Below are 24727 nucleotides of genomic sequence, written 5' to 3' on the forward strand. Positions count from 1 at the left end.
CAGCCAGAACTCATCTGGAGAGTCCAGAAGTCTGGCACACCTTGCTGAGAGTGGGTCTCCTGTGGCTCCCTCCACTCTTACTTATGAAAGAGCCAAGTGCAGTAAGAATGCAGTCAGATCTGGGGCAGAGCTCTGAGGTTAGAGGCAAGGCGTGGGGGGGGGGGCGGGGCTCCACGGCAGACCCGGGCTCCGTGGCAGACCTACCACCCACTTGCTGGGTGACCTTAGGCAAGTTAGGCAAACTCTCCAGGCAGAGCAGAAGCTAGAGATTTGGGGTCTGCTTTAGGGGCAGGAGTTCAAGGCCCCCCTGGTGGTCTTGAAAGAAAAGCAGATCTTCTGGCTTTGTTGTTTAAAGAATGAGCATCCAGGACGCCAGTGTAAGGAGCACGGCTGCGGGGCGTGTTCTCCCAGGTCACTCTACCGCTTTCCTCAAGCGCCTAGAGGCCAGGAGCCCTGTGCACCGTCTCCACTACTTCCTTGCAGGTGGGGCTTGAGTGGTTTCTCTGCTGTAATTCCAGGTTGGGCTTTGAGGTCAGAGCAGATGTGGAGTCCAAGCACCCTCCCTAAAATGTCCAGATTTAAACCACCCTCAACATAACCCTGCACAGCAGGGTGTCTTCTGGCCACTAGAGGTCGCATGGGATCTCATTCGGAAATAGTTTTCCTTGGTAGATGCAAGAAGAAAGAAGATAGTCCTCGTGGGCACTGTCAAGTAGGGTGTGTGTGTGTGTGTGTGTGTGTGTGTGTGTGTGTGTGTGTGTGTGTGTGTGTGTGTGTGTGTGTGTGTGTGTGTGTGTGTGTGTGTGTGTGTGTGTGTGTGTGTGTGTGTGTGTGTGTGTGTGTGTGTGTGTGTGTGTGTGTGTGTGTGTGTGTGTGTGTGTGTGTGTCTGTGTGTGTGTGTGTCTGTCTGTGTGTCTGTGTGTGTGTGTGTCTGTCTGTGTGTCTGTGTGTGTCTGTCTGTGTGTGTGTGTGTGTCTGTCTGTGTGTGTGTGTGTGTCTGTCTGTGTGTGTGTGTGTGTCTGTCTGTGTGTGTGTGTGTGTCTGTCTGTCTGTCTGTCCGTCCATCCGTGCGTGTTCGTGTTCTCCCTTCTATGCTCTCTGGGGCTTACTGAGAGCCTGGCAGGTGGGGAGTGGGACCAGCAGGGGAGGCAGAGGAGGAAAGGGGTGTAGTCCTCTTAAGTTCCCTCCCACCAGACTTTCCTTCCTTCTAAAGCATTCAGGTACTCTGGCCTGTAGAGTCCCCTGCTGTGGTTTCTCAGCCCCCAGCAGCATATGCCCAGGGGCAGCCACAACCTAAGTGACTGAATGTTTACCATGAAGAGGACACAGGAGGCACCTGGCTAGTGGGTCTCTCCTAAGTAAACAAGATTTGAGGCACTTGTGACCTGAACATACTTTGCAAGGCATGTCATCTGAGGAACAAAGAGGAAATGACAACAGAAAGCAATGCCCAGCATGTCCAAGGTCCTGGGTTCAATTCTCAGCACTTGGGAGGGGGTGGGGGGAACCCAAATCTAAACCCAAGCCCCAAACCAAACAAGAGTCAGCTGCTCTTCTGGGCCGGTGGTCTCATGCCTATTTGTATGTCTCCCACTGTGGGGAACAAGACTCTCATCTGCACATCTGTGGCCCTGCCAGGGCCTCCATCTGCCAGCAAGGGAGGACACCTGTTTAGAAGGTCCATGGGTTTCCAGGCAAGGACCTCCATGTGTGTACACAGAACTCTTCTATAATGGTAGGAGCTCCGGGACACAGGAGGCAGGAAAGTCAAGTTTGAGGACACACAAATTCACGTGGGTGAGGGAAGGGACACACGATAAGGGACAGACCACACACAGATCAGCAGAATGGCTGTGAGTTCACAGTGGTCAATCTATCCATCCTGGTCTCTGGAGCCATTAAGGACCAATCTCTCCAGGCATTGAGGGCAGAGACAAGCAGCTCCCAGCTCCCTTGCCTCTTCTACTTGAATGGATTCTGGGAACTGGAAGCCACCTCAAGGAGCACCTGCCTGGGCCAGGCCTTGTTGATGCATTGGAGAAGGGGTTTAGCATCCAGCTGACACTTGCTGGATAAAGTTCAAATTATTTGTGAAGGATTCTACAGAAACTGGAGGCAGCCAGTGCTGCCTTACCTTTGCCTGGGTGGCTTGTCCTCCCCGGGAAGCAGCTCCTCACCTCCGTGTCTTGCTGCCTGCCATGTGGATGAGGAGGTCATGGCCACCCTGAGTGACTCAAGAGGAACACCAGAACACCCTGCTCTCGAGGGTTCCTGGCCAAAGGGCTGGAGTGGCACAGGGCAGGGCTTTCTGGCCTGTGACCAAGTATGCAGGAGGGAAAGGAGGGGACTTGAGGCTGCCTTGGGTCCCTGGTAGCAATGGTTGTCATTGGGGTTGTCCCCAATGGTTGTCATTGGGGAAGCTAAGTGCTCAGAGGTCAGATGCAGGCTGAGATCAGGTGACACCAAGTCAGATGAGCCTCGTATCTTCCCTCTATTTCAGGGCTCATCTGAGGTGTCCCCTCTCCAGAGCCCTGCAGTCCTGCCCTTTGGCCTCCAGACTCTGATAACAGGAAGAGACAATGGGTGGGACTAGCTGAAACCGAGAGCTGTAGGGACGAGGCAATAGCAGGACGTGGGGCGTCCCTCCTCTTGGAGACCCATAGAATGAAAGCAGCCGACAGGACTTGGGGGTGGCCAGGGCCCTTCTTGGAGAACTCCACCATGGGCAGTCCTATAGGAGTCAAGAGGGTGTCCCGTGAAGAGTGGCCATTTTAGAAAGTGGTGTCTAGACAACTCAGAGCCTGTTATGGAGAAGGGCAAGCCATTCTTACACCCATGGCCAAGGGCTGAGGTAAGCCAGAGGCCTAAGTTCTGCCAGGCCCTGTGGACCCAGGAGCTCAGCTGTGGAGAGGAAGCACTGAGCTCAGAGCCTCTCAGCCTTTTTGGGTTCCATTAGCACAGAGTGCCTTAGCTTGCAAAGGAGTCTGGGAATTCTAGGTCTGTAGATAGCCACCTAGCTGAAGAGCTTGTGTGTGTGTATAAAATAAATGGTGACCAAGGAGCTCAGCCCCAACGTGTATCCTCATGAAAAGAGGGTGTGAGGGGAACTGGTTACAGAGAGGATCATAGGAAAATCTCAACCTGGCAGGTCAAGGCCGGGGCTTCGGATGGCTAGCTTTTGGCTGGGTAGGAGAGGATTCTTTCAGGGTAGCCCTGGGGAGGGCAGCAAGTAAAGGGCCAGTGGCTCTGAAGAATGTGATGGCAGAGGTCAGCAGGGCCAGCCTTAGTCCACGGTGAGAACAAAGTCCCTCATGGGAGGCTGGATTCCAGCAGAGTCCCTCTGCAGCTCCTGCCCCTGACCTTGAAGAACAGCTCCTAAAGCTGGTCTGATCTTGTTCTGAAGGGTCATGGGAGTGGGAACCAAGAGAGGGGAGGTGAGATGGGGGCTGGGATGGAGTTGCTACAGACAGGCCTAGAGCCCAGATGGCAGTCATCTAGAGGAGGAGGAGGAGTAACCTCGGGCAGGCAGGGTGGAGCCTGATAGTCACAGACTCTCTGGGGCTGAGCTGACCTAGGGATGGGGGTGGGGGAGGGAACTGTATGCACAGAGGCCACATGGAGTGGCCTTCAGGAATTTGTTGGGAGGAAACATCCTGGAATTTTATTTTTCTATACAAAACAGCATTGTTTTCTGAGGCCAGAGATCTCCCCTGGAGAATGCTTTAGTGTCTAGAGGACTAAAAGACCGTTTGCAGGGGACTGAACAAGTTTAAGACTTTGCCTAGGGAAAGGCAGGGCCTGGAGACTGGCCTAGACCTGCTCAGAATATGAAGAAGGCCAGCTCCCTGGAAATCAGAGGGAGAGGCAGGAAGCGAGGAAGAAGGGGACCTGGGCTTCTAGTAGCTCAATGTGGGTACCCTGAATCCTCCGAAGGGCAGAAGAACATGGCTGGGCTGGGGAGTCCGCAGATGCACCCCTGTTTGGTCCGGGTCTTTATTGCCTTTCCCTTGGCGCTGGACTTGAGTGACTCACACTTGAAGTTAGCCTTCATTCGAACTCTGGCTTTTTCCTCTGTTCTTCCACGCTTCAGCTAAACCTTACCCAGGTGTGTTCAGGCCAGCTGGCTCTGAGAAGCCAGATGAATTCAGGAGGAGGGAGGCATGGAGCTGGGGATAGTATAAGTCAACAGGATTTCAGGGACACCAGCGGGGTGGTAGCGGAATCTGGGAATTAGGGATCCAGCTGCCCTGTGAGATAATAGGAGCACAGCGCCCTGAAGCCAGCGTGTCAGGGGTGCTGTAGCCATCTGCCAAGACTTAGGGCACAAAGCCAGGGTGAGATGATCCCTCGAAGCCCCCTGGAAGTATCCAGGACAGATTCCCCCTGTGATTTCTGTCCCAGAAGTAGCTTGAAAACCCCCCAGTATTTGTCCTTCAAAGCAGTCACAGATTGCCTGTCGAGCCATTTCAGCAATGCCATGACCATCTCCACGCATGGTCCTTAGCTACTTCAAACAGCGTTTCCTGCCACCCATGACTTGTCACTCTACAGGGTCCACCTTGTTTTCTCCTGGAAAGGCACAGCCACTAGGTTGACATGGTGCATGATTCAAAACGTCACCCCATCTATCAAGGCCAATGCTTTGTGCTTACTCAAAAAAAAAAAAAAAAATCCAGGATAACTATTAGAATAAATAGGTCTGCTAAGGCAAGTTCTTTGAAGCCCGCAGTGGCAGTGGGAAAGGACTTAGTTCAATAAGCCAGGGCTGCAAGAAAGGTACCAATAGGCTTTGTCCACATCAGACACACTGAAATTATGGGAGGCCACTCATCAGAACTCTTCCACTGCGGAACCTCGCCGAGAAGACCTACTGCACACCAGGGACACTAATAGTACCAACAGGTCAGATTTTTAAAGTCCTTTGAAACCTATCATGGATAGTTGTGACCCCACATCCTCCCCCCCCCCCCACCTACGGGCTTTGATTATGAAAGCCACGGCACGAAGAAGGTATAGAGCACACATCTGCTGAATGTCCCCGAAAGATGACCATTTTCTACTGTGCTGACTTCAGATCTCAAGTTACCCTTCTGGCAATGTGGAGACATGAGGAGAACGTGATAAGAGGCCCATCCTGTCAGTAGGATGGAAAGGGCCTATGGGAGTCTCTGAAGCCTCGAGTCATAGACTTTGTTGTCACAGAAGGATTGTCACTCTAAGGTTTGCCTTGTTTTCTCCCGTTAAGGCACAGCCACTAGGTCGACATGGTGCATGATTCAAAACTGTCACCCCATCTATGTGATCCCCCTCCATCTCTTGCTCCCCATAGTCCTCTCTGCTGTGACCCCATGGCCTCCCACCCTGGCCTCCCGTCCCCCACCAGCTTGCTTCTACAGCCATGTACCTGGTGAAGCGGACCTCGCAGATGCTGCACATGTACGGCTTCTCCCCGGTGTGGGTCCTCATGTGCCGAGGCAGCTTCCCGGCTCCCATAATGACCTTGTGGCAGATGGGGCACTGCTGAGAGGCCTTGGGCTTCAGCTTACGCTCTTCCACCAGCGGCCAGGGTGGGAAGAGGCTCCCCAGGTGGGTGGCACTCAGGAAGTTGAGATAGGCACCATAGTCATTCTCCGCCTTGATGGGGCCCAGTGGCCCACCGGGCAGGTCAGGGAACATGTCCTTGAAGAAGTCGCTAGGGAAGGGAGGGGGCGGGGGTGGGGCCAGCTCCTCTTTCTCCTCCTCCTTGATTTTGCGGTTCTTGATGACTAGATCCAGTGGCCCGTTGTCCATGGGCTGCTCAGGCAGCTGGGCAAAGGCACCGAAGTCACCTGGCCAGAGGTGTGGAAAGAACTCTGGGGCAAATGGTGACAAGGAGGGTCTCCTGTCAGGGATGTTGGCTTTGGGGTACAAGTTCTCCCTCAGCAGAGATTCAATGGAGAAGTCCCGGATCACTCCCAGATGGCCAGGGCTGGCGGGCTGGAAGGAGTCGGGGAAGTCCCTGGGTGTGTCTGAGTAGGCCTTCTCTGTGAGGTGGTCTGTCTTGGAGGGGCTTTGGGGGCAGTTGATATCTTGGGGGTCAGGCAAGTTTTCCTGGTCAGCGAAGTCCTCCGTGTCATCTTCCTCCTCCTCTTCCTCCTCCTCTTCTTCCTCTTCCTCCTCCTCATCGTCATCGTCATCTTCGTCGTCCTCCTCCTCCTTGTCCTCCTCCTCACCACCATTGCCACCAGGCTCCATGATCTCCAGGCACACGTTCACAACACACTGGATCTCCAGCATCCTGGCAGCATTGAGGATGTGCTTGACATTGGAGGCGGTGATGGTGAGCGTGGAGGTGTACGCAAACTCCAGGATGGCAGCCAGAGCCTCAGGCTGGACAAAGTCAATCTCATAGACATAAGGCTGGCTGGCCAGGCTGCCGGCCGTGAAGAGCTTCTTGAAGTATTTGCTGCAGGCGGCCAGCACCGAGCGGTGCGTGCGGTACTCCTGCTCCTGAACCACCAGCAGCACGTCGCACAGCAGCCCCGCGTGCCGCTGCTCGTTCAGGCTGCACAGCACCTCGCTGCTGTGGTTAGGGAAAGGGATGCCAATAAGTTCATCAATGTCATTGGCCATGTTCTCAGCCAGAGCCCTGCAGGGACACACAGAAAGGGAGACCAGTTAATGAGCACAGCTTGGGGACTCACGTCCTGGGCTAAGCTTTACCTAAAGGTCACAACCCAGTTCAGGCTGGGGTTTCGCTCTGTACCTTAAAGCTCTTGGAGTTAGCATCTTACCACGCAGAGAGCACCAACTGCTCAGGAAAATCCACCTAGACCTCTTGTAGGCTGGAGTTGTAGAATTCTGCTTTATCAGTATGTCAGTATGGACTCAGGCATGGCATCCTGCTCTGGTGTGTGTGGGTGGGGTGGGGGGGGGAGCGGGGGAGGATCTTGGTGCTTCTGCTAAGAGATGCTCACAAATTCCCAGGAGCTGAAGCAGTCTGATATTTTGCACAAGCTACCAGGAACCTCTACTCGACTTTGTGGTCCATTTTCAGTGAGTGGATAGAGGCACGGCGGCATATGGTTTATCTTCTGACCTTGCTCAAGGCTTCACTGTTCACCAATTCTTAGCCTTACAAATCCCTAGCATCCTATATATGTGTAAGCTGTTTCTCCTGTAAGCAGACATTTAAGGTCAGTAAAGATGAAAATATCCTTAGATTACTTCTCTTGTCTAGCTGGATAATCTCACAGCTCTTTAAAGCCTGTAAGAGACAGCATCTGAGGTTTCTCGACAATATGGATGGTCCCCGACTTACAATGATCTCATATAGGACTTTTGACTTTATGGTGGTGTAAATGGTACTGAAGCAATCCATTCACCGCCCCCCCCCTTAGGTACAGCACTTCAACAAACTATGAGATGCTATTTTTATTATAAAGTTGGTTCGTGTTCAGTGATTTGGCTTAGCTATAGGCTAATAGACAACTCCAAAAGCAGATATGACTAGGGAAAAAAAATGAACTACACATTGTTAGGGAAGGTAGAATGCCCCACCCTCTCTGCAAAAACACTGCAAGTGTTTTTTAAAGAGCTAGCAATCCAATGGCCACCTGATCCAGCAGTGGCACTTTTACCCCAGAGAAGTGAAAACTGATGTCGGTCCTGCCCTGGAACCCACATGGACACCCTTCATCAGGTGGGTGGCTGAGCATACTATAGAGCATCAGTTTGTTGGAGCCCTACTCAGCAATGAAGAGGAACACTGATACCCTGGTGCACTGAGCAGTGTGGATGGATCCCTAGAGAGTCATGATGAGGGAACAGAACCTATCCCTCCACACATGCTTCCTATACAGCGCCCGGGAAATTGCCACTTCATAGAAGCAGAAAACGGGTGAAGGTTGTGGCCATAAAGGAGTACAAGTCAGGGTGGGTCTTGCATGCTGGAAGTGTTCAGTATCTTGTCCATAGCAACATCAGTATCCTGGATGTAATAGTATGCTATGGTTTTGAAAATGTATTATGAAGGGAAGCCACGTGGAGTGTACAGGTTGATTCCTCTGTATTTTCTGTGATAAGCATGTGTGAAACTATCTCAAAAGAGAAGGCTTGATTTAAAAAAAACATCAAATAATAGAATAAAAAGCAAATAGAAAACTGCCTAGGACACTCTATGTGGCTATATAACAGGTGTATCTTTCAAGGCCACCCTGATACAGGAGGGTGGACTTGTAGGCACTTTGAATGGAGCCTTCAGGGTAGCTCTCTGAGGCCTGGGGCAGAATGGAGACCTCAGATCCGAGCTGTGTGTAAGTTTGACCATGTGGAAGTAGGTTCAATGTGACCTTCTGTGAGCGAAGGGAAGCGAGACATCTGTTCCAGGGCCCCAGCTCCCTGCTTCAAGCATTCAAGACCACAAGGAGACTGGGAGGAAAAGGCAGGACCACCTAGCTAGGGATTAATAATGGGCTTTTCAGCAGAGGACACATCTTTCCTCTGATCATCATCCTAAGAACTGTGTCACTGAGCATGCAGAGATAGTCACACCGATGAGAGAGGTGCTAAGATCTGCACCCGCAGCTTGGCTTCCCTGGGTCTGTTTAACCACATGCTCCTACGTCCTATAGTAAAGGTAACCAAGGATGGTCAGTGTGTCTGCTGTCACCTTCAGAGATCTTAGGGATACTTGAAGGGGAAGGAAAAGTCCTAGGGTAGCGGTGTGAGTGGTGCTGTCTTCCAGGCAGGTTGGAATAGCTTCAGGAGTATGGGCCTTCTACACTTCTATCTTTTTCATAGTCTAGGGAAGGGGCTTCTCACTCCTGGGAAGACCCCTGCTAGCTCTCCAGGCAGCTCCCCAGCTCTTCCCAGTGGCTCCTTCCAGTAGTTTTGGCAAAGCTCTGCCAGTGAAAGGGACCAGAGAGAGAAGGAATGGGAAATGAGGTCTCATCAGGATTTCCAAGCCTACCTTAAAAAAAAAAAAAAGAATACCCTGTAATCCTCAGTTCTCTAATTTTCACCTCCCAAGTACTGGGGTTAAGGCATGGTCTACCACCACACTTCTCTCCACTGTGCGCCAAAGAGCTCATTGCCTCTCCACTCCCCAAGCCCAGCTCTACTTTCATACCTCAAGCATTTGCTCATGATTTGTTCCTGGCAGAACACAGAACGTCATAAATGTACCAGGTATATCCTATGCATTCCAATGTCTCCCTCATGTGACCCCCACCCCACCCCCGTCTCCATTCCTCAAATTATGCACTGGGTCCCTCTATAGTCTTTTATCTTCAGAACCTTGATGACCTTGTCCTTTAGTTAGCTGTCTCTGTACTTGCTGAAAAGCTCAGCACTCTGCTGACACGTGTAGTAAGGGCTGTCCCCATCAGTGCTGAAATTACTGCTGTGTAGGGTTTTCACTGTACTGTTGTATTACAAGAGGATTTGGGCATGTTTGTGCTGACTGTTGACCTCTGAAAGAGGTCATGAAAGACATTGCTGTTTCAGCTTTGCTTTCTTGGGTCACTCTAGGAAGAAGGAGGCCATGTTGGGAGGATGCTCGTGTATCACTGTGAAAAGGTCCTCGTGGTAAGGGAGTGAGGCTTCCTGACATCAACCAGAGTTTCAACCACCGTGCAAGTGACCCAACTTGAGATTGGCCCCTTCCAGTCACCCATCAGACCTTCTTCTATGGCAGCCCAAGTGACATTTTGTCTATATACACCCACCTGAGAGAACCAGAGCTACCACTGTGACCCAGAGAAGATGTAAAGCCATAAGCATTCACTCTGTTAGCCACGCCATTCCAGAGTGGCTTGTTACGTGGAAGTAGAAATCTTATAGAGGACCACTGTCTGTTGTACAGACATGGTAGGTCTGGGACTTTCATCCTGACGTTTTCTAGTAGATGGCAAATGTATGTGACAGTGTCAAGAAGTCCACACAGAATGAATTTATTGAGGAACCGTTCTAATTCCCATAAAGTCATTCTACAAGTAACGGTCCTGAGCCTCAGAGGGTGACCACCAGCCTTCCTCTCTAAGTGAAAGCCAAGACTGATGGACTGCTGCAGGGTGAACACCCACAGAGAGCTACAGTTCTGTGTTTAGTTAGGTCTTACACTACCAAACTTAGCAACGCTTAGAAATGCTTCTCAGGGACTGCTATTCCAGAACACAGTCAGTCTTGCAAATCTTTCATGTGTGCTTTAAAATACTGACACTGTCTAGGTTTAGGCATTAATTATTGTTCAGTTTCTCCTTTTGTTTTTGTTTGTTTCAGGGCACTGTTAAGAATTGCACCAGGATCTGGAAAATGCTAGGCAAGTGCTCTACCATTGAGCTATGTTTCAGGTCCTATAAAATATTCTCTATTCATATTAATAATGTATATAATCAATAAGTAAATATATGATAAAATGCACAGAAATATCACCCACAATAATTGGAGGTTTATCATTTTCTCATTCAGTCTTATTAAATTTTGGCTTATCTATTTGAAAATTATTGTTTGGTATATAAATTCATCAGTTCTCAGGGACAACTTCCTCTCCTGCCTTTTGTTGTTGTTGGTTTTGTTTTGTTTTTTTGAGACAGGTTTCTCTGTGTAGCCTTGGCTGTCCTGGACTCACTTTGTAGACCAGGCTTGCCTTGAACTCACAATGATCTGCCTGCCTCTGCTTCTCTGGGTGCTGGGATTACAGGTATGGGCCACCTTTCCCAGCTCTCCTCTGCCTTCTTAAAGGAGCCAGAGCCTGTGACCAGGTGTGGCTGTGTCTCACTATGCTGTGAGTAAGTCTAAGCCCCCACCTGGGACAGGGAGTGGCTCCCAGGTTGCTGGGCGTGTATAGCAGTGTCTCCTTTGGGGTCTGGAACCATGAAGATGCAGTTGTGGCTATGTGGCTTTGGTGGCCATGCCACCTTTTACTGTGTCATTAGATAGCCATGAGAAATCTGGTAACAGACATGGACATGAAAAGCTTGGGGAGGGGTTAACAGGCTGGTGACCTTGACGCCTCTTGTTCATTGGCTTACTACTATGGTTTGGTTCGTAGTCTTTGGTTCATTGCTGGAGGAAGGGATGGAATCATGGTAGCTCAGGGATGTGTTCCTAGACAAAGGACTAATCTCAAGGGGATGGATGGAAGGAGAGCACTGTGCTCAGGAAGCAGACAGGGGTCCTTCTGTGCCGGGTTCCTTGTCTCTAGGGAGCACCATGACTAACTTAGAAGCTCTTGGCCTCTGCCACAATGGAAGCTTCTAGAATCCAAGTGGGCCCAAGTAACTGGTAATCAACTGTCAAATGAATGTTTACTCTCAGAGTCCTTCCAAGAGGCCAAAGGCATCTCTGGAAGCCAGCACTGACAGTCCCCACTGTTACCATTTACCAGTTGTCTGTCACACCTGAGTCATTGCACCTCTAATCCCTCCTCCACGGCACAACTGAGCTCTTAGCATCATTCACAACACACAGATAAAGGAGCAGCTCTGCAGGGCCTGAGAGATGAGCGCAGGGCGACATGGGTGGTGGCAAGTGGCAGCATGATTTGAACCCAGTTGTGTTGCGAGTATATGCCTTTGTCCCCGTGAAGGATGGCTGTGTCTTGCTCAGGGATTTGATGTGAGGCTGTCTGAGAAATGAACATCAGATGGCTGAAACCCTCACCTGTAGGCAACTAACAGTAGAGTAGGAGGCTCAGAGCCCTGTGATAAATTGGAGTCTGTGGGTTATTTAAGGTTAAAAAAAAAAAAAGGACACAAAGTTGGAGCTAGAAAGTGATCTAGGAAGAATTAGGAGAAGGAATAGAGGGAAAGTGATAAAAATGTATTGTTAACCATGTATGAAATTCACAAAGAATAAAAATGCTATCTTAAAATTAACTAATAAATTAACTTTAAAAAGATTGGCAGGCAGATTGCTGTGAGTTTGAGGCTGGCATGGTCTACAAAGTGAGTCCATGACACCCAAGGCTAACACAGAGACCCTGTCTCGAAAAACCAAAACAAACAAACAGATTGGCTCAGAGAAACAAAGGAGATAGTTGGGATGTCATTAATGATGGTTGGACAACTCCACACTCTGCTTCGGGAACCCCAGACATTTGCACACAGCCTTGTCTGCCATTTATAAGGCATTTTCTACTATTAATTCATGTCACCTTTTCTACTGGTATTGTGATCTTCGTTTGATAGGGTTTGAGAGCCACACAGCTAGAAAGCGGTGGAGTGCCACTGCCTTCTTGTCCTCCATGGCTGTCTTGGTGGTGCAACTTTGTGGACAATTCTGCTACTGTGATGGGGAATGCATGTACCTCCCTGAGTGCTGCTCAGCTCAGCAAACCTGGGGCTCAGGATGATGTTTCCCTCTGCCAATCCCCTGGGCAGGTGGCCCAGCCAGCAACTTTTCTCTACTCCACCCTGTCTCTAGCCCCTAGCTCCTCCGTGCCCAGGCCTGGAGATGACAGCCACCTGGTTGGATTATGTAGTGGGGCCAGATGGGTGCTCTGCAGGGGCGAGTGGAATGTAGGTTTCCTCTGTAGATGCAGGAATAAGGTTGGACAGTAAGGAAGGCCCTGTGGCACCTTCCAGACAGCCCACCATATTGGTTGAAAGATGGATCCTTTGAGTAGGTCTTTACTCACCATAGTCTGTGGGCACTGAAGTAGGCAGCGAGCTAAGTGAAAAGGAGAGTGGGAGAGTTCTGGCTCAAGCCATCTGTTCTGGGTGTGCCTCACCCCGGCTTTGGAAGATTCTCCAAGCAGGATGGTTTACTCTCCCCCCCCCCTTTAGCCCCAGAATTTCCCTGAGCCTCAGATGCCCCAGAGGCTGAAGCCAGACATGTGGGCTTGGAGGCTGGGCAGAGCTACTTCAGCTTGTATTCTGTGCCTCACCTGTTGCAAGCACCCTGGGCAGAGTGCCCACACTGGGTGAAGCCGGCCACACCTGCTCTGCCACCCTGCCAGGACATGCCTAGAGCCAGCAGCCCCCAGCTCAGCTGGCCTGTGCAGCCCCGGGGGATCCAGTGCAGTAGGGTTTTTCCTCTGCAAAGGCAGACAATCACTTTTTCTTAGAAGCCCTCCCCCTCCCCCACTGTGCACCCCCTTTTCTTCCCTAGCCATGCCCAGAGCTAGAGGTAAGACCTGGGATTCAGGTACTACTGGTTTCCCCTTCCATCCATATGAAGATTTCACAGAAGGCCATGGGTTTGCCTCTGGTGATGGGCACCCAATCCTTACATGTTCTAATTAACCCCAAAGTTAAGGGCTGCTGAGACCCACACAAGAGAGCTGCCTCGTGTCCACATTTCTAGTGGATTTTCCTGGGGCCTCTTTGGATAGAGGATTATTTTTCTGATAAGACATGTACAGTCCTGTAATCCTTGCACTTGGGAGGTAGAGGGGAATAGATCTCAGGTTCCGGGCCAGTTTGCACTACTCTGTGAGTTCAAGCCAGTGTGCCACCCTGCCTCAAAAATAGAAATGGACGTAGAGATGGGAGCAGGGTGACAATAACTGAGGAGAAGGTCACGGAACTCACTGAGCAACAGAGCTCACCAACCCCTGGGCTTTTCTAACAATTCACACCCCACCTCCTGTTCTGCCTCCCCATCTACTCCACACCTGCCCGACCTTTGCACATCAAGTGATGCCTCTTCAAATCTCGCTTTAAAAAAATATTTATTCACCCTTTGCCGATTACAGGGTGGGGCAGGGTGGAGAGGGTGACTCGTTTTCTTTGAAGAAAAGTTGTACACTTCTTTCTTTTTGTTCAGAATAAAGAACTCACGACTCGTGCACATTATGGGCATTTCCTGAGCCAGAAAACTCCCCGGGAGGCTTTCAAAACCTTATTGAGTTACAGAAAAGTTAGATAATAAATAAATCAGCTGTGTCTGTAGACAATCCCAAGTCATCCTGGTGGTGTGATACTGATCCGTCCAGGGTACTTCACTGTCTGGAAGGCACGGTCCAGCCGTCCGTCCAGCTGCCTGGTCCTAAAAGTACCACTCCTGACTCCTGACTGCCATCTCCATCCTTGTTTCAAGGTTCCCAGTAGGAGGACAGGGGACTTTACACTGGCCAGGATGGAGAGCAGTGAGTGACAAATGTGTCACAGCCAGAACCAAAAAAGTCACAGGAAGGTGAGCCTGCAAGTCCACTATGCACTTAGCAGGAAGGAACCAGTTAAAAATCCCAGATCTGCTCTCCAATAGGTTAATGCTGTGACCGTGGACCAGACAGGCCCTTCTTGGAACTCCAGCTTTTTCTCTGTTAGTCTGGGAGGTTGTGAGGCCCGGGTTGCCCGCTCACTCAGTAGCCCTGTGGCACCTTCCAGACAGCCCACCATTTTGGTTGCAAGATGGTTCCTTTCATTCCAAAGTCATGACCAGCTCAACCTTGGATGTGCGGTAACGGTGGTGGTGGTGGGGGTGTTTCTGTGCCTGTGTACGGGTTTCCTCTGACGTGAATTTACCATTTCCCTCACCCTAGGTCTTTCAGGAACTCAGGCAGGCCACATGGAACTGTAAGTGTGAGCGCATATAGAACATTTATGAGTGTGGTACACAGCCAAGGTGGCGTGTCATTTGAGCACACCACATCTGGGGACTTGACTAGTGGTGTCAAAACTAGCTGCCTGGAGGCAGGGTGAGGAAGTGCAGTCTGGGTATGTCCCCTCTCCTCTTCTTAGTGGCCAAGGGTGGCTGCAGAGCTGGGGTAGTTGCTTCTTGCAATGAGCAAGTGTTTGTCGTGAACAACCCCAACTAAGTGGGACAGGCCACAGACAGGGACAACAAACTCTGACCCCAGGCTGACTGCAGGTGTGTGTGACAGATGCCTTATGCGGGAGACAGAGTTTTATTTAGAGACACCCTCCTACTTATACTGAATCCAACTGGTGACTGGTGACCATGTGCTGGCTTGGTGTTGGTCATGTTTTACTTGGGGTCTCGGCTCATCCTTATCAAGACCCCATTTGAGGTAGTTACTGCTGCCACGGCCATATTTATTCAAATGGGGGCACTGAGGACAAGCTGGGACTTGTAAACAAGCAGTGGGGCTCTGCGTTTCCTATGCAGGTGGCCAGGCTGCCTCTTTATACTGGGTGGGGCTTTAGGCAGATGGCAGGGGCTTGGCCAGGGAACCACATCAAAGGAATGAAGCTCTCAGGTAGTCAGGGCTTGGGACAGGGGAGCAGAACATTCTGGAAGGGGGAGGGGAGGGAAGCATGCACCGAGGCAAGGCAAGTACGGCACACACAGACAGGAATAGCAGGCTTCGGGCTCAAAGGCAAGTGCATGAGCTCATACAGGTCATATGGGTCAAAAGAGTCTGTAATAGTAATAGGTACCACAGTCCGAGTCAGGATATGAACATGAGGCAGGGGGATGAGGGAATTCCTCCAAACATCTGGATTCTATTAAAGAGGCCACAGAAGGTTCTGGACAGGAGCGATGTGTCTGGCACTGCACTGCATTTGAAGAAGGGTCCGGCAGCAGGCAGGCTGGAGGAGGGAAGGGCAGCCAAGCCTGAGGAGAGGAGTCTTCCCGCCCAGGCAGCTGCTCTCACTATCCACAGCCTTTCCTGCCCTTCCCTTGCCCCAGACCTCATGCAGGATCTGGTCAGGGAGGGCCCCTTGCGGGGCAACAGCTGTGGGAGGAAGGAGAGCAGCATCTCTGGCCCCAGCCTGCCACAGGTGTGAGATGTCTCGGTTATGCCTCGCCTCTTGAAAAACACCCCTGCCTTCTTGCCATTGTCATCTCAAATTGGAGACAAGGGCCGAATGAGAGGTGAAGCTGGGTTGTCATAAGATCCAACCGGGCCTGTGTTTTCCAAAGGAAGTGAAACCTCAGATTTGCCTCCCAACTTGCATTTTTCTCCTAAGTAAATGCCCTCTACCGCGAGAACCGCCTAGCATTTGGCTGGGAAAGAACATACTGGAAGCTTGCAATTTCCAGGCTTAATTGCACAGTTATGTGTAATATTATTACATAGAACTTTTATTGCCCCGAGAAGTCCAAGTATTTCCTCTTCCTATTTATACTCAGGCCCACTCTCTCCTGAGCTGTAATTTCTGCCCTTGCCCACTGCGGGCTATTTGGTGCTAGGAACTCTTTCTGAAGAAAGGCAAGAAAGGCTCTGAGCTGGACATTCAACTGCCTCCTGTGACTCCAGTCAGTGAGCAGTTCCATTACCACTCCCATGGGCTGTGAGACACTCTACAAAACACTCAACCTCTGCCCAGGCACCAGGATAAGGTAACCCATGGCAAAACATTACAGACCAATAGGAGACAATAAGGAACCCAGGTAGGCAGGGCCTGCAGCCAGGGGGGTGGGGGGGACACAAGATCTGATGAGTCACAGACAGCTGTCTAGGCAGGTTCCCTTGGTCAGGGTCATGGGGATGCAGGACAGCATACAGTGAGGCTGGTACTCGGCTGAATGCCCATCAGCAGTCTTCTCTGCACTGATGTTTGCCTGTAGCCACAGAAGTCTAGCAACAAGGGCTGGAATCCAGGAAGCTGCTATCATAGAGAAGCCGTTCCCAACCCATCCACTCCCACCCCATTCCCCACCACTGCCAACCCATTTTCTTCGAGAATTTTGATCCTCTGACAGTCATAAATCATGGTGAAAATATTCTCCAGGCGTGGAGCTTCCCCCAGCCCACCCCACTCAAAGGAACCTGCTAGATCCAGTCCGCCCATGAGTTAGAGTGAACGCAAACGTTTCCTCTTACCTAGGGCAGCTGCTTCCCCGAGATGTCTCCAAATCAGAAAGGTTGAAGAAGAAATACAAGATTATAGAGTTAGAAATGAGGCGGCAAACCATTACTTGCAAAGGTGACTGGGTACTTTCCTATGCTAATAGCAGGCATGTGCAAAGGTATCAGGCAACTCCACTCACTGGCCACCAAAGACAGAAACAACACCCAGGTCAAAAGAAACACAGCAGGGTCCACAACAAGAGAGTTCCTAACATGGCCAGAGCACTTTGAACAGATTTGCTTAGTTGCTAGAAATATATATATCTTGTTCTTGGACGGAAGTTGCCAACTCACCCTAAATCAGTGCTCAAGTTCATATGATCCCAACAAAGACATCAACTAGGATTCCTACGGAAGCTCATATAGAAAAATAAGCATCTAAGATAAGCCAAGACTTTGAAACAGATGCCCAATAGGAATAGGATAGAGTAGGCACCAGGTACAGGGAGAGCCTGGTGGAAAAGCATGTATGCACACGAATTCATATGTGTGAGAATCAAATGCACTGTAAAGTTAGAACTTCAAGTTTTGCTTTAACGTGGATTTAACATAGAACAATAGGAAAACAAACACAAATATTCTTCAAATGTAAGGGAAATGTTCATCATTACTCAGTTATCAAAGAACAAAAATAAATGCTGAGGGCTGTAGAGACAGCTCAGTGGTTAAGAGCACTTGCAGAGGCCCTGGTGTGCTGTTCTCAGCACTATGTCTGGCCATTTACAACTGCCTGTGACTCCAGCTCTGAGATTCTGATGGCCTCTTCTGGCCTTTCTCAGTACCTACATGCACACACATACACACACACACACACACACACACACAAACACCCTTGGATTTTTCACTAACTACAAAACATGGTGCTCAACCCATGGCTCACTCCTATGTCAGGGCAAGATAATGATGCTTACATGCAGGTACTTGCTTGTGAATGCTAATGGTGTTTGAGGGGGGCTGGAGGGCTGCAATGAGGGGACAAAAGGCAAATCCATTGTCCTATGTATGCTCGTCAGTAGCATTTGGGTTTTAAAGCCATTATTATTAAAATTGTTGAATAATTTAGATTCTCCTTTCACAATCTGATAAGTCATCTTCAAAGGTTTTGTTTTATTTTTTCAGCATTTGATCATTGTTGGTTGGTTCTGTCTTTTGTTCTTTCTGTTTTTTAACTCCAGTGAATGACTTAGAAGTCTACAGGTACCAGAGGAGATATCTATGGTGAGCCCAAGCTCGGAACATGAGCACACCCTGCAGGATGCAATCTACCAGGGTGTTAGGTTGGTCATGCTCTGTCCAGGACCTGTCTACTACCCAAGCAACAGCCCCATGGCTGGATAGGTTGGCCATGCAGATCTGGGTGACCCCAGCACAGGATTCCAGGCTCTATAGGGTATTTTTTGGTCATGCATTTATTATGTAGCTATAAAGAACACAGGTGACAGAGGACATTGTTTTGACATCATCTGATCTTCAAGGTCCCAGGAGGGGTTGGCTTCTGATGACATCACAATGACAAAAGCCCCACTGCCTTCCAGTGATGCACCTGTGCACATGACTACTCAGTCATTACCTCTGCTTTATGGATGTGGTTGCTGGGCTCTAAAGTTGAGGTGGCTCTCCTGGAAGTGATTTCTCCATGGGAAATGCTCTACTATTTCCCATGAGTCTCTTGAAGGCATTCTGTCATCTCAGTTGTTTCACATCCAGTTTCAATGTTATTTCTTTAAAGTAGGTCTCTGAACTGCCCTCCAAATACACCGTGCCCATTTTGCCCTGGGTGCCTGTTTCTTAGATTCACTTACACTTTTTAGTCCTTCAGCTATATTTAAAAAAAAAGATTAAATTAAAAAAACATATATAAATGTTTGCCTACATGGATGTTTTACCACCATGTGTGTGCAGTGTCCACAGAGGCCAGAAGAGGGCATCAGATTCCCTGGAGCTGGAGTTACTGATAGTTGTGAGCTGCCATGGGGGTGCTGGGAACTGAACCTCTCTGTCCTCTGTAAGAGAAACAAGTGCTTTTAACTACTGAGCCATCTCTCCAGCCCCTCACTCCATCTTGTCCTCCCAATCTTGGCAAGATCTGGTGTAAGCCAACCTCCTTTCTTCCACAACACTGTCCCCTCTGACCATGGTGACTCTGTGTCAGGGCAGCCGGCCTCTGTGGTGCCCAGTGATTTTTACCTCCTGATGTTCCTGCCTTGTGTGGGCTCCTCCCATAGTATATGAGCTCATGTCCCTGGAAAAGTGTTGGAGGGGAACTTCCACGGCTAGCTCAGACAAGAACTGCAACTTCTATTAAACTTTTCCTTGGAACTCTGTGGATGAACCTGTTACCATGCCTGGTGATTGTGTAACACAGTGGAGAAGAACTGAGGCTTTCTGTTGTCAACTGGACAGCAACATGAGTGACTGGGCCCTCAGGACTAGTCCTGTCCCGGCAGAGCCCATAGGTGGCTACAGCTTCAGTCTCTAGATTGTCGTCCTTATTGGAGTCCTAAACCAGAACTCTATAGCTGAGCTGCTTCTGAACTTCTGACTATAAATATTTTTCTGTTGTTTTAGGCATCTAAGGTATAGGGGCATTTTGTTACACAGCAATAGCTAACAACTTACACTAGTTAACTCAACTCCAGGAGGCAGGATGTCCTTTTTCTCTCTTGCGCATTTACTGTCTCATCTATATTCTTGTGTGTTTAATCTTGCCTCTCCAACAAGACAGTAAAGACAGCTGTGCTCTGTGTGTATTCTATGTCCCAGCATGCTTAGCGGGAGCTGGGGGGACATTCTCGCTGACTTTCTAGCTTACTGTGTGTGGAAAGAAGGCAAGCAAGTTCTAGAGAGACCCTGCATGTGCAAACAAACACACTTGCTTACCCAGTGCCCTTTCAGCATTGCTATAGTTGAATTTTCCCATGCTGGGACCGTGATCTCCAGTGTGGTGACACTGAACTGTCAGAACCTACACATTAAGGCCTAGAGTGAGGTGACTAGGCTAGATCACTTGGAATGCAATTCTCTGACGGAATTAATATCAACCTTGAGGGACTCCAGCTCGTTCCTACAAAAGTGGGTTGTCCTCAAAACAAGGAACGGAGCCTGTCCTCTAAGTTTCCCTGACTTCCTGTCTCATCAGGACTCTGCCCTGATTGAGCAGAGCTAACCAAATGCTCATGAAGCTCCAGAACTGTAAACTAAACAAACCTCTTCTCTATAAAGCACCCAGACTCAGGTATTTGGTTACAGCAACAGAAAGTAGACCAGAGCAGTATGTGAACAATGTGCACTCACTCACTCTCTCTCTCTCTCTCTCTCTCTCTCTCTCTCTCTCTCTCTCTCTCTCTCTCTCTCTGTGTGTGTGTGTGTGTGTGTGTGTGTTTACATACAGGATGCCTACAAACTCACACCTAAGACATGAAACTCACTATCACACCCGAGGGTCCCCATATGAGAAATTCCAAATATTCTCACATGTACAGGGGAAGAGAGAGGAGGGCCTGGAGAGGGCTGTTATTATGTCCAGTGCTTTTCATGATTTATTTACTCATTCCACACCCTTTCCAAAAATATTCCCTTTAAAGCCAGAGTGACAAGCCCCCTTTCAACTTTCCTGATGGTCAGTTCTAAATAGATGGTATGTATAACCCCACACAACAATTTAGGAACTTTAGAACTTAAAAAAAAAAAAAAAAACAACGTGCTAGACATGGGGCTTCTGCAGCTTCTGGAAGAACTCTGGCCCAGCATCTCATGGAGCCTCCTGCCCCACCCCTAGGCATACCTTCCAGTTCAGGCCTATCCCTAAGGACAAAACAAAGGAGACGTGACCCTTCCTGCTTGGTCTCTAGTGCTTTCAGAAGCCGGTGGGAGATTTTTCTAGGCTGAGGAACTCGGTGAAAGTGGGGGAAGAAAGCTATGTTGTAGGAGGCCTTCTGGACAGAGGCAGCTCCGGCCCACCTCTGGCCGGGTGGGTGGAGGTGACCAAAGATGCAATTAGGATGGAGCCCATCCTCTCTCCCACAAGACCATTTTATCCCAGGGGAATAAAGCACCAGCTTATCCGCCCTCTGATTTGGGTTGGATGAGATGAATTTTTAGCTTCTCTGGGGAGTCTTGGCCAGCAGGGAAGGCAGAAGGGAGAAGGAAGGGGGTCAGGAATAAACAAACCTACTCCAGTTCTTCAAAGAGAGGGCAGAGGGAGTGGACTGTGTGTGCACACGGCGGGGGCCGTTCACTCTCACATCCCCCGGCTACGCTTTTTTGCCCAATTAGCTGCCCATTGTTTCCAGGTTGGGTCTCAATCATTACTGGTCCCTCTCTCTTTCTCCTGACTCATTGCTCAACCTGCCTACTGATTTACCTACTGGTTTCCTTGGTCAGCAGCGAGGCCAGGTTCTATCATTTTGACATTTCTCATTCTGTCCTGTCAGTAAAAATGCAGTCTGTAACCACGCCCTATGCCTAGCTAACCCTTGCTCACCCCTTAAGACCTGCCCACGTATCGCCTCCTCCAGGAAGCCTCCCTGAACTAGGCATCTACCCTTCAGTTTCCTTCCCCTATGTAAAGCATGGGGGCACACGTGAGAAGAGTGTAACAAAGTAATAAGTGGTTTCTCTGTGCCTGTGCCAGTACAGCACAGGACCCGCCAGTACAGCACAGGACCTGTAGCCTCTCCTTAGTAGGTACCTGTGCCTGTGGGCTGAGTGGTTGAGCACATTTGGTTGTTCTCTCTGAAGCAGCAAGTCTCACCACTGCTATAGTGAGGAGGGAAGGACTTGAGAGGGTAAGGAATGGGGAAATAATATGTGCAACAGAGGTTTTACCATCCCAAGAAGGCTGAGCCCAATGCCACCTGCTTACCTGTGGCAAACAAAGGGACATGCTAAGCCAGATCATTTATTAAATAAACATGGGCTAAATATCTGTAGAGGGAAAAAAAGCAAGAGTCTAAATCTCCTGATTAAACACTTTGTAAATTGGTAGAGTAGAGAAAGGATTTTTACAGAAGCCTTTGGGGTCCAACGGTGCTACAATATGATGATTAGTCCAAGGCAGCACCGTGGAACATTCCACTTTGCTCCTTAGTGCATTCTGGGGATACCCAGAATGCCAGGACTGTGGGAGGCCTGCCTACGCTCAGTGTCCCTATATGCATGGACCTGTCCTAGGGCTCAGCTTCAAAGTCAGTCAAGTAAGAGATGAGCAACAATACAAGAGAGTAATTATAACAATATGATGTAATAAAAGTTATTGAAAACATATGAATTATTCATTTCTGGATCTTTCTATTTAATATTTCAGGACAGTGGCTGACCCTAGGTAGCTAAAACTACAGAAAGTCAAAACCTCAGCAGCATTATGGAGTTTGAGGTATGAGGGGACACCTGACAAGGGGTTGGACCCCCGTGTAGGGCAAGAACAATAGTCTTTTGAGTACCTACTGTGTGTCAGGTCATGTGATCTGGCTCTTTTATCTTTATCATTTCGGTCCTCATGCGGATACCATGGGATAGTGGTTCTCCTATGTCATGGGTAAGGCTACAAGAGCTAAGTTGCTGTGGGTCAGGGCCTGAGCCATTCCAGGAGCTCCACTGAGAAGAGCAGTGATAAGTGGGAGGATGGAGGAGGCTGAGAGAAACATCAGAAGGTGGCTTGTCGATGTCAGGATTGCATGGGACCTTTTGAGCTTAAAGATGTAGAGGCTCAGAGAAGGACAAGACAAATCTACCTGGTTGAAGTAGAAAGTACACATGCTCTTTTCATCGTGGCCGGAATGCTTGTGCTGGCCCCGAGACCACACCTCTTCCCCCAGAGCCTTGCTATCTGCACTGCTCAGCTCTCTACTGAGGGAGTACGCCCAGGCAATAAGAGGTGGGAGGAATTGGGGTCTCTTCTTCCCAGTGCTCCAGAAAGGGCTCTAAAGCCACCACTTTCACCTTTAAGCAACCCCCTCTCCTTCTTACTTGTCAAACCCAGAGGTGAGACGCGAGCTCTGTGTTCCCAGGCTTCTCCTGGCTTGTACACCGAATGTCCCACATTCCACAAATCTCCTCCATTTCAGGGCAAGCTGTGACAGTTGGTCACCCAAGACGGTTTCTACCTTCTTGTCCACACCACCCACCTTCTGATCCTTTAAGGACCATGAAACACAGCCAGGGTTTTTGAAGCCCACACCCTTGAGTTGCTGCCTACCCCATTTGATGCCAAAGAACATCTGTCACCTGTATTGCCCAACTCTGGCACCTTTCCACCATAGCTGTGAGGGGACCGTCCCCTGCCTGCCTCCAAGAGGACAAAAAGGGGCAGAAAGTAGGAAGACAGAATGTGATAGAAATGGGAGGGAGGAGGAGGAAGGAGGTGTGCAAAACTAAAATGCAGAGACCAGGGAACAAACAGACACAAGGAAAAGGACTGAGTAGAGGAGAGAAAGGCAGGGTGACTACATGGATAGCACATGATGGCCCAGGCTTGGACCAGATGGGGTCCATAGGTGCTCTCTGGGGCTGTGGGGTTACCAGACTCAATATTGTCGTCTTGACCTTCTAGAGCTTATGCAGTGTAGGGTGAACACCTTCACAGCAGCAATTCTGAGGGACCCTTGGTGCCTCTGAGAACTTCCCTGGTTTCTAGTATGTGACACGATTGTATGTGTTCCTTAATGAGGATGGTGACAGTTGTGATATTGATCTCTGGCAATCCCGTCCTCTTAAGTAGGTCTTTCCGAGTCAATGTCAACACAAGGTTGGGTAATTATCTTGGAAATTTGAGCAACCTAGCCAGGAAGATGAGAAGGTGGCCCAATCCCTAGGGAAGGAGAATAAGGGCTGGTTTCATCCATATGTAGGTGGTGTTAGGTGAGGTAACTAGACGGTGTCTTTCAGAGCTCCACCCAACCCAACCTTCTAGCAACCCGACTTGAGGCTACCCAGCCTGCCTCTGGCCACTGGGAATTCCCACCAGGAGAGATCTGAACAGGACACCCCGCACTCAAGTTACCCCAAGACTTCTGGGCTGATCCTAGAGTCAAATGTGAAAGTTCACCAGACCAATGGCCTGCTCCTTAGAGACCACAGAAACCTTTGGACTGGGTCCACCAGGCATATCACTGGCCACATGTGGGCTCAGGGAGAGAGAGGCATGTTTGACATCAGAGATGGGGAGAGAGTAGGACAGGACCTCTTCTCTGGATTATCTCAGGTTAAGGCGTTGCCAGCTGTACCTCTGTCCCTGAGCCCACAGCACTCTTCCTGTTAGAAGCCTCTTGTCTCTAGCATATGATGATTCTAGCTCTACATTCTAGCTGGGAACCATCTTGTGGCTGGGCCCAACGTTTGGCGTCCATGCCACACATGTCCGCAGGGCTTACAACTCCCACAGGGCATCTCTGGGATTATCCCCCATCCTTGTTTTGTGCTCTTGCCTCTCAAGGTTAACATCCTCCCATAGCCCATCTCATCCTGTCTCTTGGCTCAGTCTCTGGCCACTATCATATCACACACAGAGACTCAACAGAGAGGAGGCTGCCTGGCAAGCCCTTGGGGAGTAGGGGTAACATGTTACAAACAAGACCAATACTCATAAGTGGGTTTTGACTTAAAGAAAAAAAAATTGACTTCATACACCATATTTAATACAGAGCAAGAGGTGTGTAGACACCATGTATGTGTGGAGACGATGGCATTAAGGATGTGAACCCAACATTAACATGGCAACTACAAAGTTATAGATGCCAGCAGGGCCTGGATATTAATCCAGGGAGTTGGAAGCCACACGGAGGCCTCAAGTTCTTTGTTCTACTCAGAGATGGAGCCCATTTATAGTCTCCCTCCTGTTTCTAGGGGAGAAAACGCAATGGTGCAGGTTGGTGTCTAGGCAGCGCGTGTTGGAAGAAGGGTCCTGCTTCAGCCATGTGGGAGGCGGGAAGGGGCAGCTCTGAAAGTGAGGGTCAAGTTGGCTGCCAGCATGTGTGCCTTGGAAAG

At 49.6% G+C, this 24727-nt stretch overlaps 1 protein-coding gene across 3 annotated transcripts in view; it reads right to left on the minus strand.

Moving 5' to 3' along the window:
- The window catches only part of ZBTB7C (zinc finger and BTB domain containing 7C), a 311453-nt gene that overhangs the window by 2750 nt on the left and 283976 nt on the right, over positions 1 to 24727 (minus strand). For 2 of the 3 annotated variants that reach the window (XM_084780977.1, XM_084780978.1), the window contains one exon: positions 5405 to 6628. In XM_084780977.1, coding sequence (XP_084637103.1) covers positions 5405 to 6612 — 1208 coding nt within the window. In that variant the 5' untranslated portion in view covers positions 6613 to 6628. Of the gene's footprint in view, positions 1 to 5404; positions 6629 to 18617; positions 18635 to 24727 lie in introns of those variants that run through there. The other variant, XM_084780976.1, reaches the window with a different exon arrangement.

The sequence above is a fragment of the Acomys minous genome, assembly GCF_964271855.1.
Source record: "Acomys minous genome assembly, chromosome: 4".
Lineage (NCBI taxonomy): Eukaryota > Metazoa > Chordata > Mammalia > Rodentia > Muridae > Acomys > Acomys minous.